Here is a 14,140-nt window from a genome sequence, read left to right on the forward strand (position 1 = left end):
GAAATTTAAAGCAACTGTTGCTGAGGAATGGGACAGGACGGGGAAGTCTGGCAACACAAGAACTGAGAAAGGTATGGTCTTGTACAGCACACAGCACAGAAAACTGATGAGGAGGAGAGAGAGTACCAGGCAGAGAGAAAAGGGGGAAGGAAAATCTTCTGGGATTTGCGTGACTGATGGACTTGCTTATAACTCTTTAGGGAAGATTTACATTGCTTCTGGACAGAACAGGAAAACTACTGAAAAGAACAGAATACATTTCCCTGCTTGCGTGGGAGAGTTTAGACCCCACTGACAGCAGGACTGCTATGCTGATTAATGCCAGCAAAGAAACTGGCCACCTGTCCCACAGCATTTCTTCCAAACCCAGTCTGGTCTCTCAGGTTTTTTTTCCTCTTTTTTTTTTTTTTTTTTTCCTTTGAGAAGCGAATGAAGAGCAGAGGAAGAAGATTCAAAGTAATCACTGGCCGCTTGGGGTGGAAAGTGGATTTGAATCCATCATCACATGTGCTGCCACCAAAAGCTCACTTCTAATTTAGTGCCTCTGTACCACAGTAATTGTGCCAGGCCTGGTAATCCAGACACCAAAAATCAAGGAAAATCTGAAGGGAATTGCCTATGAAATACACCTGAATGACACTGCTCTAGAAATATTTTGATAAAGTGGTTACTGGAAGTTAAAAGATCAATGCACTGATTTACAGAGAAAAAGGCTGTTTGTTCAACACCTTGCTAACTCATCATCAGGCCTAGATTTTTGCAATAATCCCCATTTACATGACTGCTGTTGCTGAATCAGACTCGGGCTGCCACTCACTGGAAAGCTGTTCCTGATGTTTTTCCCTAAAAGAATGCATAATTTCTTTCTCTTTGTCTTTAAAGGGAACATTTTACTCTTTCCAACAGCTGGGTTTCCCCCTCCACTCTGATACCTACAAGGTGTCCGAGAGGGTATTGCAAGAAAAAAAGACAGCACACTGAGATCATGAAAGGCTGATTTCTTATAGTGTTCAGTCTTGTGATCACTTGACATTGCTTTTAAGAAGCTGCAAGCGCTGCTCAAAGGTCTCCACAAAGGAAGGCCCTTCGCAGCATCACAGTCCTATCTCCTAGTGCACAGGCTTTTGCCGCAGTTTTCCTAAAGGAAAACCAGGGCTCTCTCCTTTACATGGCCACCTACTTGCATTTGACTGGATTTATTTTGGGGACTTTCACCTCTTCCAAGCCAGTCTGAAAGCTGCCCTATGTGCACAGCATTTGTTTGCAGAACTGCAGGTGCAGGGCTCTTGTCCCACTCCGTGCCATCCTCAGTGCAGACTTTGCTCTCCCAAAGACAAGCGGTTAGAACTGCGCTCTTGTTGATCTTTTCAGACTTAACTAGGACAGCAAATGTTTCTAGTAGTATTTTAGAACACGTGAAAGAGACAATTAGTGTCTTTTCCCTGCAATTTCCCCCATCCCCCCCAACCACTTTGGGGCTATCCTGCACATAGGTGGAGAGGGGGTGGTTCAGGTCATTTACACGTAAAAGCTTAAGAAGACAAAAATTCAAGCATGGTTGCAAAAGAGAAGGCAGGTGAAAGCAATGTGTGTAGGTAAACACAAAGGAAAGTAAGGAGTAGGGCAGACCTTGAGACCTAAATAGTAAACTGAAAATCTCGTGGACAGATACAAATCTCACCTCTTCCCCGGTGTCAACTGTGTTTGCTCTAACTTTTCAAGATCACCTTATTCTCTTTTCCAGGAGTATGCTCTGCAGATTCTCCTGATGCCTGCTATCTACCAGCACAGGTACTACAGGATGCAATTTACAGAAGCAAGCCTTGCTATAGAGTGGCAGCTAAAAATGCTGTGGAAAACCAGAGATGTAGTCTAATTTAGGAACAGTCAGGGAAATAGAAGGATCAACAGTCCAACTGAGAGAGAAGTAGGCAGAAAAAACCACGGCAGACTTGCTAGGCTCAGTGCCTCAACTGTACACTGACCTCCAGACACAAAAACTGAGAGCTCCTCCATACTCCGAAACGGGGCCCTGCACACAAAGCCCAGAGAAAAGGAGAAGAACGAAGGAGACAGCTTTTGCCCTTGGCAGCAAAATATCTCCAGTCTGTCTCTAATTCTAATGACGGCTGCTGGGCAACAATTCCATCAATTTGTGGCGTTCCTGCCAGCCCCCCCAGACAGTGCAACCTCATCCTTCGTGTCATCAGGAAAGTGAAACACAAAATTCCCACCTCTCTAAGCACATAAGGTACATCAGTAAGTCACATCTGTTTCAGTAAACAAAATTACAGAGAACATTTGTTTTTTGAGATTTAAAAAAAAAAAAAATTAAAAATAATAAATCAATTAACAACAATTCAACATGCAGACACACAAGTCCAAAGCAGACACATGCAAACTGCATCCTCATGGCTAAACATACACAGGTGGGGCCTAAACCACAGCTGACCAACAAACCAAGTTTTACTCCATAAAACAGTTCTTCTAAACCAGAGCCTCCACATCTGCGGTTCCTCACTAAAGGCATGAGAAAGACCTCAGGGACTTTTTCTTTCCGCTCGGCCAGCCCGGTATTGGTCTGCTCTTCCATCATGAGGACATGAACACAAAGCAATCCCCCATAAGGCTGAATATATTCTCAAACTGGTGTTCTTTTCTAAATCTCACAGTCCACCTGGACCAGTTTACGTTTGTCCTCTGGAAAGCAAAGCAAGAGAAAGCACACCAAGACCAAGAAAGGGCAGGTCTCCTGCCAAACCAATCCATGACCTTGATTCCCCGCTTTTCTCCCACTTCTCAACCTGGTAGGGATGTCAATCCCAAAAAGCACCAGTAGGATCAAAAGGAGAACACAGAAGGTGAGAGAAGTTGGTAGCATCTGAAGGAAAAAGCAGAGAAAAAGGAATCCAGGAGAGGGAAAAGGAAGGGTTCCAACTGGCAGAGGGATACAGTGCTACAGGGACAAAAAGACCAGTTAAAAGCAGCAAAAAATTAAGTCATCTTAAAAAACCTGCATTCTAACCACCAATGCTCTAGGGATCTTTGAGGACTGCGTGCTCTTTGAGGCAAGGACTATATTTTTGGTTTGTGGTTGTACAGTGCCTGGCACCCGGGGCTGCTCAACTGACACAAAGAACAATGTGGAGGGTGTTTCCTCTGAGCACAGCGAAGCTGAGGTAAAATCAAAGTGAGGGAAAGTGAGTAAAGGAAACTGTAAGGCTTCAGGAAGGTGTAGCCTCCACAGATACATTTCTAGAGCTGCTCTCAGTGGGGAAAGGAATAAAAGAATCAGAATGGCCCAGATGCCAGAAAAATCCTGCCTGGAATGAGTCGGCAAAGAAGGGAAACTATATCAAGGAGACATATGAGCAAATTTTAACTGTAATAATACTGCCAAGTAGGACTGACTGCCTTCCTGGAGTTTGAGGCCCATCCGTATTTCCACATTGCTGCTTTTATCTGGCCAGAATGTCTCCACTAACTAGAACACAGGGGGTTTTTTGTTTTCTAAAGGAAAATAATTACGGGGGGGGAAACCACAAAAAACGCAGCCAGTGCTTACTCTCCGGATGTACTGTCTCTCATGCTGAAAATATATGGAGGAAAAACAAGAGAACAGAAAGATAAGATAGAGAGGACATGAAAACACAAGAGACCCACAGAAGCAGACCACAGTAAAGCATCATGCAGCAGGGGACGGATCTCAGCAGCTACAGTCAGAAGCAGCTCTTGTGTAATAGCAAAAGTCACCTTTAGCCATGGCCACAGAGGCACATTTTTGCTGCAGCCTGGTTAGGCCTGCACATCTGCCCAAAGCGCCTGACTCCATGATCCATTATCTGACACTTCTCCACCAGTTTGGCACACCGTGCTTTCTACTTCATTCTTAATGCCATTGCCTCTATGTTTCTCTCTGCTTCTGAGATCACATCTTTTCCTGTCCTTGCTACTACCCTGGTGCTGATTATATACAGCAAGTAAATAAGTCTGCCCCTCATGCCTCTGTCAAATCTGACCTCACTTTATCAGCTAAAATCACTGATTCTAATGTCCTGGGCTGCAGAAAGGTAGGTACTGTTGCTGAACATGGTATGGCTGCTGCATTTGCCTACAAAAGCAAGGTACTGGTGGTTTCTCCTTTAGAGCACTTGAGGGGTAGGGGTTCAACCGTGGAAAGGTGACGCCGATTGTGGAAATCTGCACACCACCAGCTTTGTACCAAAAACTCTGCCACTCGTGCTTGCAGAACGAAAATAAGACGGAGGCCGAAGCAAAAGATGGTTTGTGTTTCTGTGAGGTCAATAGAAAATAATTCCTCTCTTGCCCCACACCACCCTGAGAGATGCAAAGGGTTTGCACGGTGGCAGCTCTGTTTGTCACCACATCAAGACCAACTCTGCTGGGAAACCAGAAGGTAAAGGATGTGGAGATCATCAGCAGAGTGACTGAAAAGACAAAGCTTTCGCTCTCTATCTCTGGCATCCTTTCCCTTTGCCAGTTCTGAGCCATTTCCATCTCCTCTTTTTGGAAATGTATGCGCCAGTGCCATTGCAAAGCCCCTTTGCACCTTCCCCCAACCCCTCCGCCCCTCCCCAGGTACCCAGCCCATATTTGCCCAGGGACAAGAGAAACTGGAGTACTTACATTATACCAACTCTGGCTTTTCTGTAAGGACAAAATAAAAGAGAAGCATTAGTTAGCGCAGAGACCTTAGGATCAAAAAGAAAGACGGACAAAGAAACTAGGTCCAATCTGTTTTGTATAATTAGTGAAGTGAAAGTGGGATTAAACAGAATATTTCAATGGATTTCACAGTGTGGCTTAACACAGTTATTTCCAGTTACAGGAACAAAGAACAAATCCAGAAGCATGAGTCCATAATAGGAAACAATCCAGGCTAATGTGTGCATGTCCACATGCACGCACACACACACAAACTCACGGGCGCATGCTGTAACCATTTTTGCAGAACAGCAGCGCCCACTAGCAACAGAGGAGCTGATCATAGTCATTGCCAGCCATTTCTTTTAGAGGCTTCATTCCTCCACGTCTGCTGGCTGGGTTGCAAAAATCACATTGCATTGAATGGACTCTGTGCAAATAAGCACTCGAAGAACTGCCAGGCCGCAGCGACACAATTTTACTCACAAAAGCCATCAGGCAAAACTTTCAATAGTATTTTAAATTTTAAAAGGGAGACACATACAGAGCCATGAAAACTGATGAAGAAAATCACTAGAAAAGCTAAGCAAGAAAAAGAAAAGGCTGGGTTGGGTGTTTTTTTGTTTGGGGTTTTGTTTTTTTTTTTTTCCAGAATTTCAGTGCTGAGTGTTTTGCATCACCTGCACATGTGATTTTTTTTGTCCTTAACATGGCATTTCAGATGGTTTGAGAGGACAGGTCACAAGAGTCGACCACAAGTAAACAATAAGAGTCGTTTAGATGTGGTGTTAGGGGATATGGTGTTGGGGAGAACTTTGTAGAGTGGGGTTGATGGTTGGACTCGATGATCCCAAGCGTCTTTTCCAACCTAAACGATTCTATGATTCTATGAGTCTATTCTATGACATGTCACACTGGAGCATGTGAAAAAGCTAGCTCAGCTTGGAAAGTAGCACTTGGCAATTTTCAGCTGGAGGTGAGATTTATCTACACAAAGAGATGAAGAAATAGGCTTCACACTCCCACTCCAGTTATGCTGGCTTTCCAATATCAGGATGCTGAGCGGAACTGACAGAATGTATAGGCATCCCCCATTTTAGGGTGGATTTACCTCAGGGCAATGAAGCTTGAGGGCACTGTAGCCCTTCACCACTAACAGTGGTCAGCTACCATGCACACTGCCAGGCTCGTTGTGTGTCAGCAACCACACAGCTTGCCCGTCCCCCTCTCCCAACCAGCAATGGCATGTCTACAGTACACTTGGGGGAGTTGAGTCTAATAGACAAGGACAGAAGCAATATTTCACTGCATTTCTTTCTTGGAAGCCATCTTGCTTCTGACCTTGGGCTGGGAGCATTTTTCACAGCTTTATAGCCAGTCTGGAATATGAAGGTAAACATACTGTTCTCTGACTTGTAACAGAGCCTGTGGAAGTTCCACTCAGAGGGTTAAGTTCATATTCACAGAAACACAGAAACTACCTGCACTGGGATAGCCCACAACAGGACCAACGGACGCACAGGATGTTCACCATTAGGAAAGTAAGAGCAAAGTGTTAATGAGATCAGATTGGACCAGAGATTTTTATGAAGACGTGGGATTGCTTACACTGTTCTTTCCCTAGACCTCCCTGCTTTCAGTTTCCTGTGCTCCCTATATGCCACTCCAGTAGACAACCTTACTGGCACCTGGATCTCACTCATGGAGCCAACATTTCTGAAGGATCCCTTGCAACCTTGGGCATTTCTGCTGGTTTTGATGCACTGGTCTCTAATGAAAAACCCCACAGTAACACAGTATATGCCACAGGCCAAAATACAAAAGTTTGATGTTAAAAAGAGCAACACCCCTAAGGCCTTTCCCCAAATCGTTGGGAAAGGATATGAACTGAACAACTGAATATACAGTACGTCTCATCAACTAACCAGATGAATTTCCTCTTACTTCCTACCCTTTTCCATACTTGGCAATACCGTCCATTCATAAAGAGTCTGACTGAAGTCATCCTTTTCTGCAAATAGGACATGGAAAAAGGCCTTATGCAATTCTGCCTATACTAAAAAAAAATAAAAATAAAAAAGGCAGGGGGATTAATCTTAATCCATGTACACACCACCTTGTCCTCAGGAGCACAAGGTCTAAGCTGGAGTGATGTTCCTGCAGATTTGTTTTGCCATCTGTCTGCCTTAATAAGCAAAAGGCGTAACTCAGAAATTTCTGGGGAAAAAAATTCATAACCAAACTATAATTGGCATAGAGAAAATAGAGACACTGCTGTCACTGTGTTTTCTAAATCAGGGTGCACATCTTGTGGTGTCAGCACGCTGCAACAGGATTTCATTCCCCTCTACTGCATTAATTGCAGTACTCTTTTTTTCCACCCTCACATTTGAATTTCTCCAAACCATATCTCCTCTGTAAAGGAGCTCTGCAGCTCCTCCATCTTAAGCTCTTCCACACAATTATTCTGACATCCAAGCTTCATCTTTGGCCTCCATCAACTGTCCTAAACAAGAGGAGATTCTTTCTCCCTGACCCCTGTGTTGCAGGTAGAGCAGACTACAGGAGGTCCAAAGAGAAGGGAGACTATCTGAGTCCTTAAATCTATCTTCAATTTTATTTACCTTTTTTTTCAGCTCACTCAGAGTCAGAATATAGGGGGATGAGAACTGTGAGAATCAAGAGACCATATAATGGAGGGGAAAAAGAAAGAAAAGGAAAAACATATTCTTACTTTGAGCAGGTTAAGTCTGTCATACTGGAAAAAGAAACCGTAAGCATTAGAACTGAAAAGAGAAAATAAATAAGTAACAGAGGAATGGAGCTGCACACAGAAGTGGAAAAGATGTAACTGATTTGCAGACACGATACTACAGGAGCAAATACCAGAGTTCACAGTTACATCGTGGCCGCAACCAGGAAGAACTTAGGAGAACGTGAGGAAGGCAAAAAAGGGGATATTTTCCCTGAGCCTTTAATTAATATAGTCTTATCTCTAAACCTTCATGGGTTAATGATCTCATATTTGCATATATTGCTATGGAAGATTACAGCTTTGCAGTACAGATGGGAAGCAGTGGATCACGCATATGAAGTTCAGCCTGCTAACTTGATACCAATAGAAGTTTCTACCTTTTAGCGTTACCAGGAGCAGGATCACAACTCACTCCTACATACTGCAGCTTCCAGGGGAACGGAAACCTTTTGCTAAGCGAACGACATGCCACTCGAGTTCTAGAGGTACCCCTAAGTCCATTTTACAACTGGGGAAACAGAGGCACAGAACCAGGGCGACGGCAGAGCTCAGAACAGATTCCAGAACCCTTTCTCCTGACCTGTGTACTTCCAAAATCTATGCTATTCACATAGCTTCTAAATGCCTATGGCCAAATAAAGAAATTGATGAACTTTATATCCCAATCTCTCACCCCAGTCCAAAACAATCAGAATTTCATGACCTACTACCTGAAGCGGGATTATACCACCTAATGGGAGGGGTAAATGAGAAGACACAGCCAAACTCTTCTCATAATCGCACACTGAAAGGACAAGGTGCAACAGTCATAAGCTGCAGTAAGGGGAATTCTACTCAGATAGAAGGAAAAAGCCTGTTCACAGGAAGAGTGATTAAGCACTGGAGCAGGAGCCCGACAAGGCTGTGAGATCTCCAGTCTTGGAGGTTTACAAAATGTGCCTGGCCAAGGTTTTAGACCACCCCAATCTAACCACATCAGCTCTGCTTTGAGCAGGGGCTTGGACAAGAGACCTTTTGAGATCCCTTCTGACGTAAACTGTTCTACAATCTCCAGGGCCTACATCAAAATTTATGTCTTCCCCTAAGCTGATATTTATCTTCAGCATTCATTATTACCTATAGACAGTGGGAAGGAATCTGAAGCATTTGCAATGGAGAGGAAATCACTTTATCCTTGGGCAAAGGCAAAAGAGTTAAAAATACATATTTCATTGTTGGCTGTTAGCAAAAAGGGGTTTTTTGCAGAGTTCAGAAAGCTGTTCCAGAAGCAGCAGTGTTTGCCAGTAAAAGTCTAAGGCTGATGGAGCCCTATAGGTGGTTTGGTCCATGCCACACTGGCAGACAGCATGGAAAAGCAAGCTCCAGAAAAGATTTCCTACAGATGTAATCCAGTGCTTAAAAACTCCCGGTGAAGCGCTCCCTCTGATGGCAACACTGCAGCACGACAATTAACACAACAGACAAAAGAGGGCAAGGGACTCCAAGCAGATCTGTCAGCAATTGTATAAACACAGCATCAAACTCATGGGCTCAAGCTGTTTCATTTCATTAGCAAGACAGGTTGGAAAATCAGAGCATTCTTCTCACAGAAGACAGGTGGGGAGAGGAGAAGAGGCTGAGAAAAGAGATTTTAAAATCCTTGTCCTTAAGTTCTTTGTTGCTAACCTCTCCCTGTCTTAAACAGATACACATCATCTGTGTGGGGACAACAAGGGGGCTTATGACACCTGAGATTCCTCACTTGTACCAGAGAAAGCCACCTTGTGGTGCATAGAAAAGAGGTTCAGCCTTCACGCTGCTTTAGGCTCACCCTAAATTGATTCTCTAGTTGTCTTGAAGTTATTGGTTTTTTTTCTCTCAGAAAAACAAGGGGCTGGCTGCAAGCACATAACAGTAGCACTACACATACATTTTACACGTACTTTGCTCTCTCACAACGTTCTTTCCACCAGTCCCTCTCCTAACAAACCTCTCCATAGCTTAGGCAAAGCGCCTCCAGCCTACCATAGCCTAGCCATGGCCTGTCCTGACCCACACACCTCTACTCACCAGCAATCCTTTCAGGACTCTCTGCTACTCCAGACCTGCATTTTCCATAGAACTTCTTTCACACCTCACTTGAGACGTTAGTCCCACAGTCCTCCGTAGTTATCCAAGCTACAGTTACCAAGCAAAAGACAATCTGTCTAAAAGAAGACATAAAGAAGCTTCCAGCAGACACCAGCAATCATGCAAGGTCAGACTGGTTACAAGAAGCATCATGACCAAGGAAAAACAGTAAGCCAGCACCACAGACTTCACTACTCTCTGAGAATGAGAACTTGCCTAGAATGAAATCCAAGGCATCAACTGGGGAAAGGCCAAGGCATTGTTTTCATGGATTATGAAGCCATCCAAGCTGTTCTGGTTTTAACTTTACTTGTATACATGTGGAAATGCCGACAGCCTGGCACTCTGTCCAATAAGCATCCCACCTCCATTTCTGATTTTTACACTCTTCTGACAGAATCATAGAGATCAAATCTCAAATGAGCTTATCTCCGATCCAAGCACCCAAAGAGGGATCTTCTCCTTATTTCCTTTCAGAGCGAGCCCATGAATTCTCACAATTCATTTGGGACAGGTCTGTTCTAACAGGTGTAAGCTGGGTTCATTTGAAATCACTGATCTTTAATATTTACATCACACAGGAAAGCGTGCAAGGGCAGTAAGCTGAGATCACTGGCCACAGAACTATTATTCATCATAGAAAGCAGGCAAGAGGTTACAGAGATCAACTCTTGTTTCTGAAAGGTATAAAGTAAGAGAGGGAAAAGAGAATGGATTACGGTACTGTTCAGCCTACCAAAGCCAGCACATTTCTCCCTGGCAAAGACAACAGCTCACTTCAAGGGAAAGGGAAAGCAAACCTTAAAACAAAGGCTAAAATTATTTGGAAGCAATTGAAGGAGTATGATGAACGGGCCAGTTCTCACACCATGTGAGCAAATATTAGTGAGATCCCAGTGATATAAGTGAAACCAGCTTCTCAGCTACAGGCATCGGGCTGAGCTCTTGCTGACATTCTCGCAGCCACACCAGGAGAATGCCTTGCGGGGTCACCACTCAGTACCACGGGGAGGGTTTCTGAGTGATGAGACAATTCTACAGTGGGGGACAGGAGAGAAAAAAGAAGGCTTACTTTGGAGAGGCGCTTGTGTGACTTAATCGGAGAGAAAGCATGCAGGAATGAAAAGAGAGAAATTAAGGAAAGAAGAAAAATTACCTCACAAATCAAGAGAAGGAAAACCCACAAACCCAACAGGAAGCATTATATACACCCCTTCCTTGTGAAAATCAGCACAAATTGAAGTCAAGCTTTTGTAGTCATCGTGTTGGTAAAAATCACACTCCTACAGCCTCAAATCACAGCACTTTATGGGCCAGGGCAATGCAACTCATCTCTGTAATTCCCCCTTATCAAGAACGCCATTTCCCTGACACAGCATCCTCCAGTGTGGCTATAAACATAGTGTGCCCCTCATCCTGGCTGCCTCCCATCTGCATGGCTTTCTTCTGGGGACAGACTGCTGGCACCATCACGCACGAGGGCATCACCCTGTCCTGTCACCCTGGGGTGTTGCTTGTAGGTTACTGTGTGCACAGGAAGCAAGTCTGACCTCAACAGCAACCTCAGAAATGGCACATCTCAAATGATTCATCTTGAAAAAACCCTTCGCCCCCTCTTTTGAACTCGCATACTCCCCCCTGAGTGTCGAGAGATCAGTTCAACCCAGGGAATGTGGGCCAGTGAATCCTGTTTCCTCTGCTGACAGTGACCACAAAAGGGAATGGATGAAGACTTCTTGTGTGCATGGCACAATCCAGCAATAAATCGGGCAAAGATCGAACAAGTCATTTCACACAAGCCATCAGAACTATGCCTGTGACACCATGAAGCTATTCAGGCTGAAATACTTCACTTCAAAAACCTGGAAAAACTCAAGTGCTCCTGACAGGTAATTATCTTATAATATGCCACGGACAGTAGGGTTATAATCAAAGGCTATGTTTGGCTCCCAAGGCCCTTGTGTGTGTTTCACCAGGTCCCAAAGATCACAGAAAATCAAGAGTCCTCAAACCTGAAACCCTCTTCCCTCAGTACAGCAAAGTCAGGGCTGTTTCTAATATGGTCAAAAGACAGAATACCTTTCTAGGGAAAGTACCATCTATCCTGGCCAAGGCAGTCATAATACTGCACCGACAGGAGGCAATGTGCAGAGGACTGTGCAACTTGAACCTCATCTCAACACAGGGCTTAGACAGGCCTCTTCACAGGCTGTCTGCACAGAGAAACCTTTATTTGTTCCATGACCCTTCATGATCCAGATGATAAAAAGCAATTGCAACAGCTGATTTTCAAGGTCTTTCTCAAAACTACAGAGCCTCCCAAGGAAAACAGGGCCCTGACTGCAAAAAGGTTAGCCTGCATAAGCCATTACAGAACTGCAGTAGAAGCCATCAGCAACTCATGGACTCAGGTCACTGAAAGGATGACAGAGTTGTGCTGAAGTATGACCTAGGCAAATGGCTCCCATTAGGAGAACGTTCACAAGAATGATGGGGGAAGAAGGAGGAAAGTTAGTCAGAGAAAACTAGGCACAGGACAAAGCCAGTGTACTGCATTAGAGAGTTTAGAACCGGGGACACATGCGCATCTTGACCAAAGTCATTTGCTCACTCCTCACCTTGGAATTCTTGGCCCCACTACGGCCTGACTGAGAGGAACAGCTACGCTGTACACCCTGCTCCGGCGTCGAAGGGGATTTGTCTGATGAGTGGTCTGAGCCTTTTTCCACCATGGTGTCTCCTTGGGAGTCCTGTGGTGTCGGGGACCGGGAGCGTTTGCGCAGGATCGGGGAGCAGGCAGGCGTGCTGCGGTTTGAGTTACTGGCAGTACTGCAGAAAGAAAGAAAGAGCAGTGTTAATAATCTTCATCTCAAACAGAAAGCAACTGCACCCATGCCTTGAGGTATTTCCCACAGATTTCTCCCCTAGCACAGCAGATTAATATGTCTTCCTGAAGCAATGCACCCAATGCCACACTTAGGATTTATGTCCCCAGTAAAATTAGGCTGTAGACAGTTATCATTTACCAGTGGCAGAGGGAACTCCAACAGCCTGACAGTGTCTTTCTCCACGCACTCTTCAATTCATCTGACCACAGATGAATACCGATGAGAATGAACTCATTCCCTCCTGTCAGCTCTGAGAGTTTAAAATGATGATCTGAGCTTAAAAAACCTAAACTTGCACTCAAGAATGAGGACGATGTCAGTGTGTTCTCGATACAGTCCCACTCTGTCCCTCCTTTATTTTATTTCAGCAAGTGTAACTATTCTCAACAGGATGCACAAAAATGAAACCATATCTTTTAGGAAACATTCCATTAAAGATCATCAAAACCGATGGGGCACCAGGGGGGGAGTCATGATGACAGACAGTGCAGTCATGATTTCCTGTATCAAATCATCTTTTCCCACACCTGTTAGAGCTGGGGTGGGTGTGTGTGTGTGTTAGTTTCCCTTTCATAATGGGGAAAAGCAAGACCTTTCAGAGTTCTATGGAAATTATGAAACATTTAGGGAAACAGAACTTCTCGTCCCATATCTTCAACAAATGCCCTAACACCTAAATCACAAAGCCAGTTACATACATGCTTATACAGAATGGAAAAGCTCAGATTTCCTCACTGTTCCTTCTCTTTTGATGCCAGTTCTTCCTTCCAGACTCTTCAAAATACCACACACTACATCCGTTTTTCCCTACGTAACTCATTTCCTTCAGGAGTCAAATCTATTTATGATCGGCCCAAACATCTTTGAGGCCTTTCCAGCTGGTACTGTTCAACTCTGCAACCTGCAGGTGACAATGGAACCTGGGCTGATCCAAGGATGAACTTTGTGCTAACTCTGCCATGCTGAGTTGTTATGGTACCCTGTTATCTTCTGAGCAATAGAAAGCAGGCCACATCTGAGTGACAGAAGATCAGGCAATAGAAAAAGCATGAGGGAATTACAACTGTAAGGGAGTGAATTAAAGAAGATAGTACAATCAAACTTCTAAGGTCTATAGTTTAAGCCCAATTATATATAGCAAACTGAAGCTTGCTTCTCACAATGGGATGTACAGTGAGGTAGTTAAAATGCATTGTTGCCTTTCTGAAAATCTAGAAAAGTTGAATACATGCCTGAGGTTTCATTAATTCTCAGATAAAAATCATATCCACCTCTTACCTCTGAAGATGCCAAAAACATTTTACAAATGTTAGTTAGCAGATACAGGTAGATAATGTAATACACTCCTCCAGTAGTTACCAGGTTTAGTACTGGATGAACGAGTCTCAAATGATCCTCTATTTGCTCACTGCTTGTGTTAACACACAAGTGATGAAACTTTCACTAAACAATTTGCAGAAAGCATAAAAACAAAGTTGCTTCTGCAAATATTAACAGAATCAAATTTCACACTCATACACAAAATGAGCTTGCAATTGGCATGAACAGTAGCATAGCACTTTGCAGAAAACCCTTAGAAGGTATTTTCAAGAATATAAAATGTGGAAGCTCATACAGATAATGAACAGGCTAGAGAAAATGGGTGTGCAAAATGTTCTGTAAGCATGAAGAAAGATGGATTAAATAGCAGACTCCGCTCTGCTACCTAGCTCTATGTAATAGA

General features: G+C 44.0%; 1 protein-coding gene across 11 annotated transcripts in view; it reads right to left on the minus strand.

Annotated features, from left to right (window-relative positions):
• The window catches only part of GRAMD1B (GRAM domain containing 1B), a 138,253-nt gene that overhangs the window by 27,804 nt on the left and 96,309 nt on the right, over window positions 1-14,140 (minus strand). For 10 of the 11 annotated variants that reach the window (XM_074561375.1, XM_074561374.1, XM_074561373.1 and 7 more), the window contains 2 exons: window positions 12,148-12,358; window positions 4,648-4,668 (listed from right to left, as the gene is read on the minus strand). In XM_074561375.1, the coding sequence (XP_074417476.1) occupies window positions 4,648-4,668; window positions 12,148-12,358 (232 nt within the window). The remainder of the gene's footprint in view (window positions 1-4,647; window positions 4,669-12,147; window positions 12,359-14,140) is intronic. The other variant, XM_074561379.1, reaches the window with a different exon arrangement.

Source organism: Larus michahellis, chromosome 17 (genome assembly GCF_964199755.1).
Source record: "Larus michahellis chromosome 17, bLarMic1.1, whole genome shotgun sequence".
Taxonomy (NCBI): Eukaryota; Metazoa; Chordata; class Aves; order Charadriiformes; family Laridae; genus Larus; species Larus michahellis.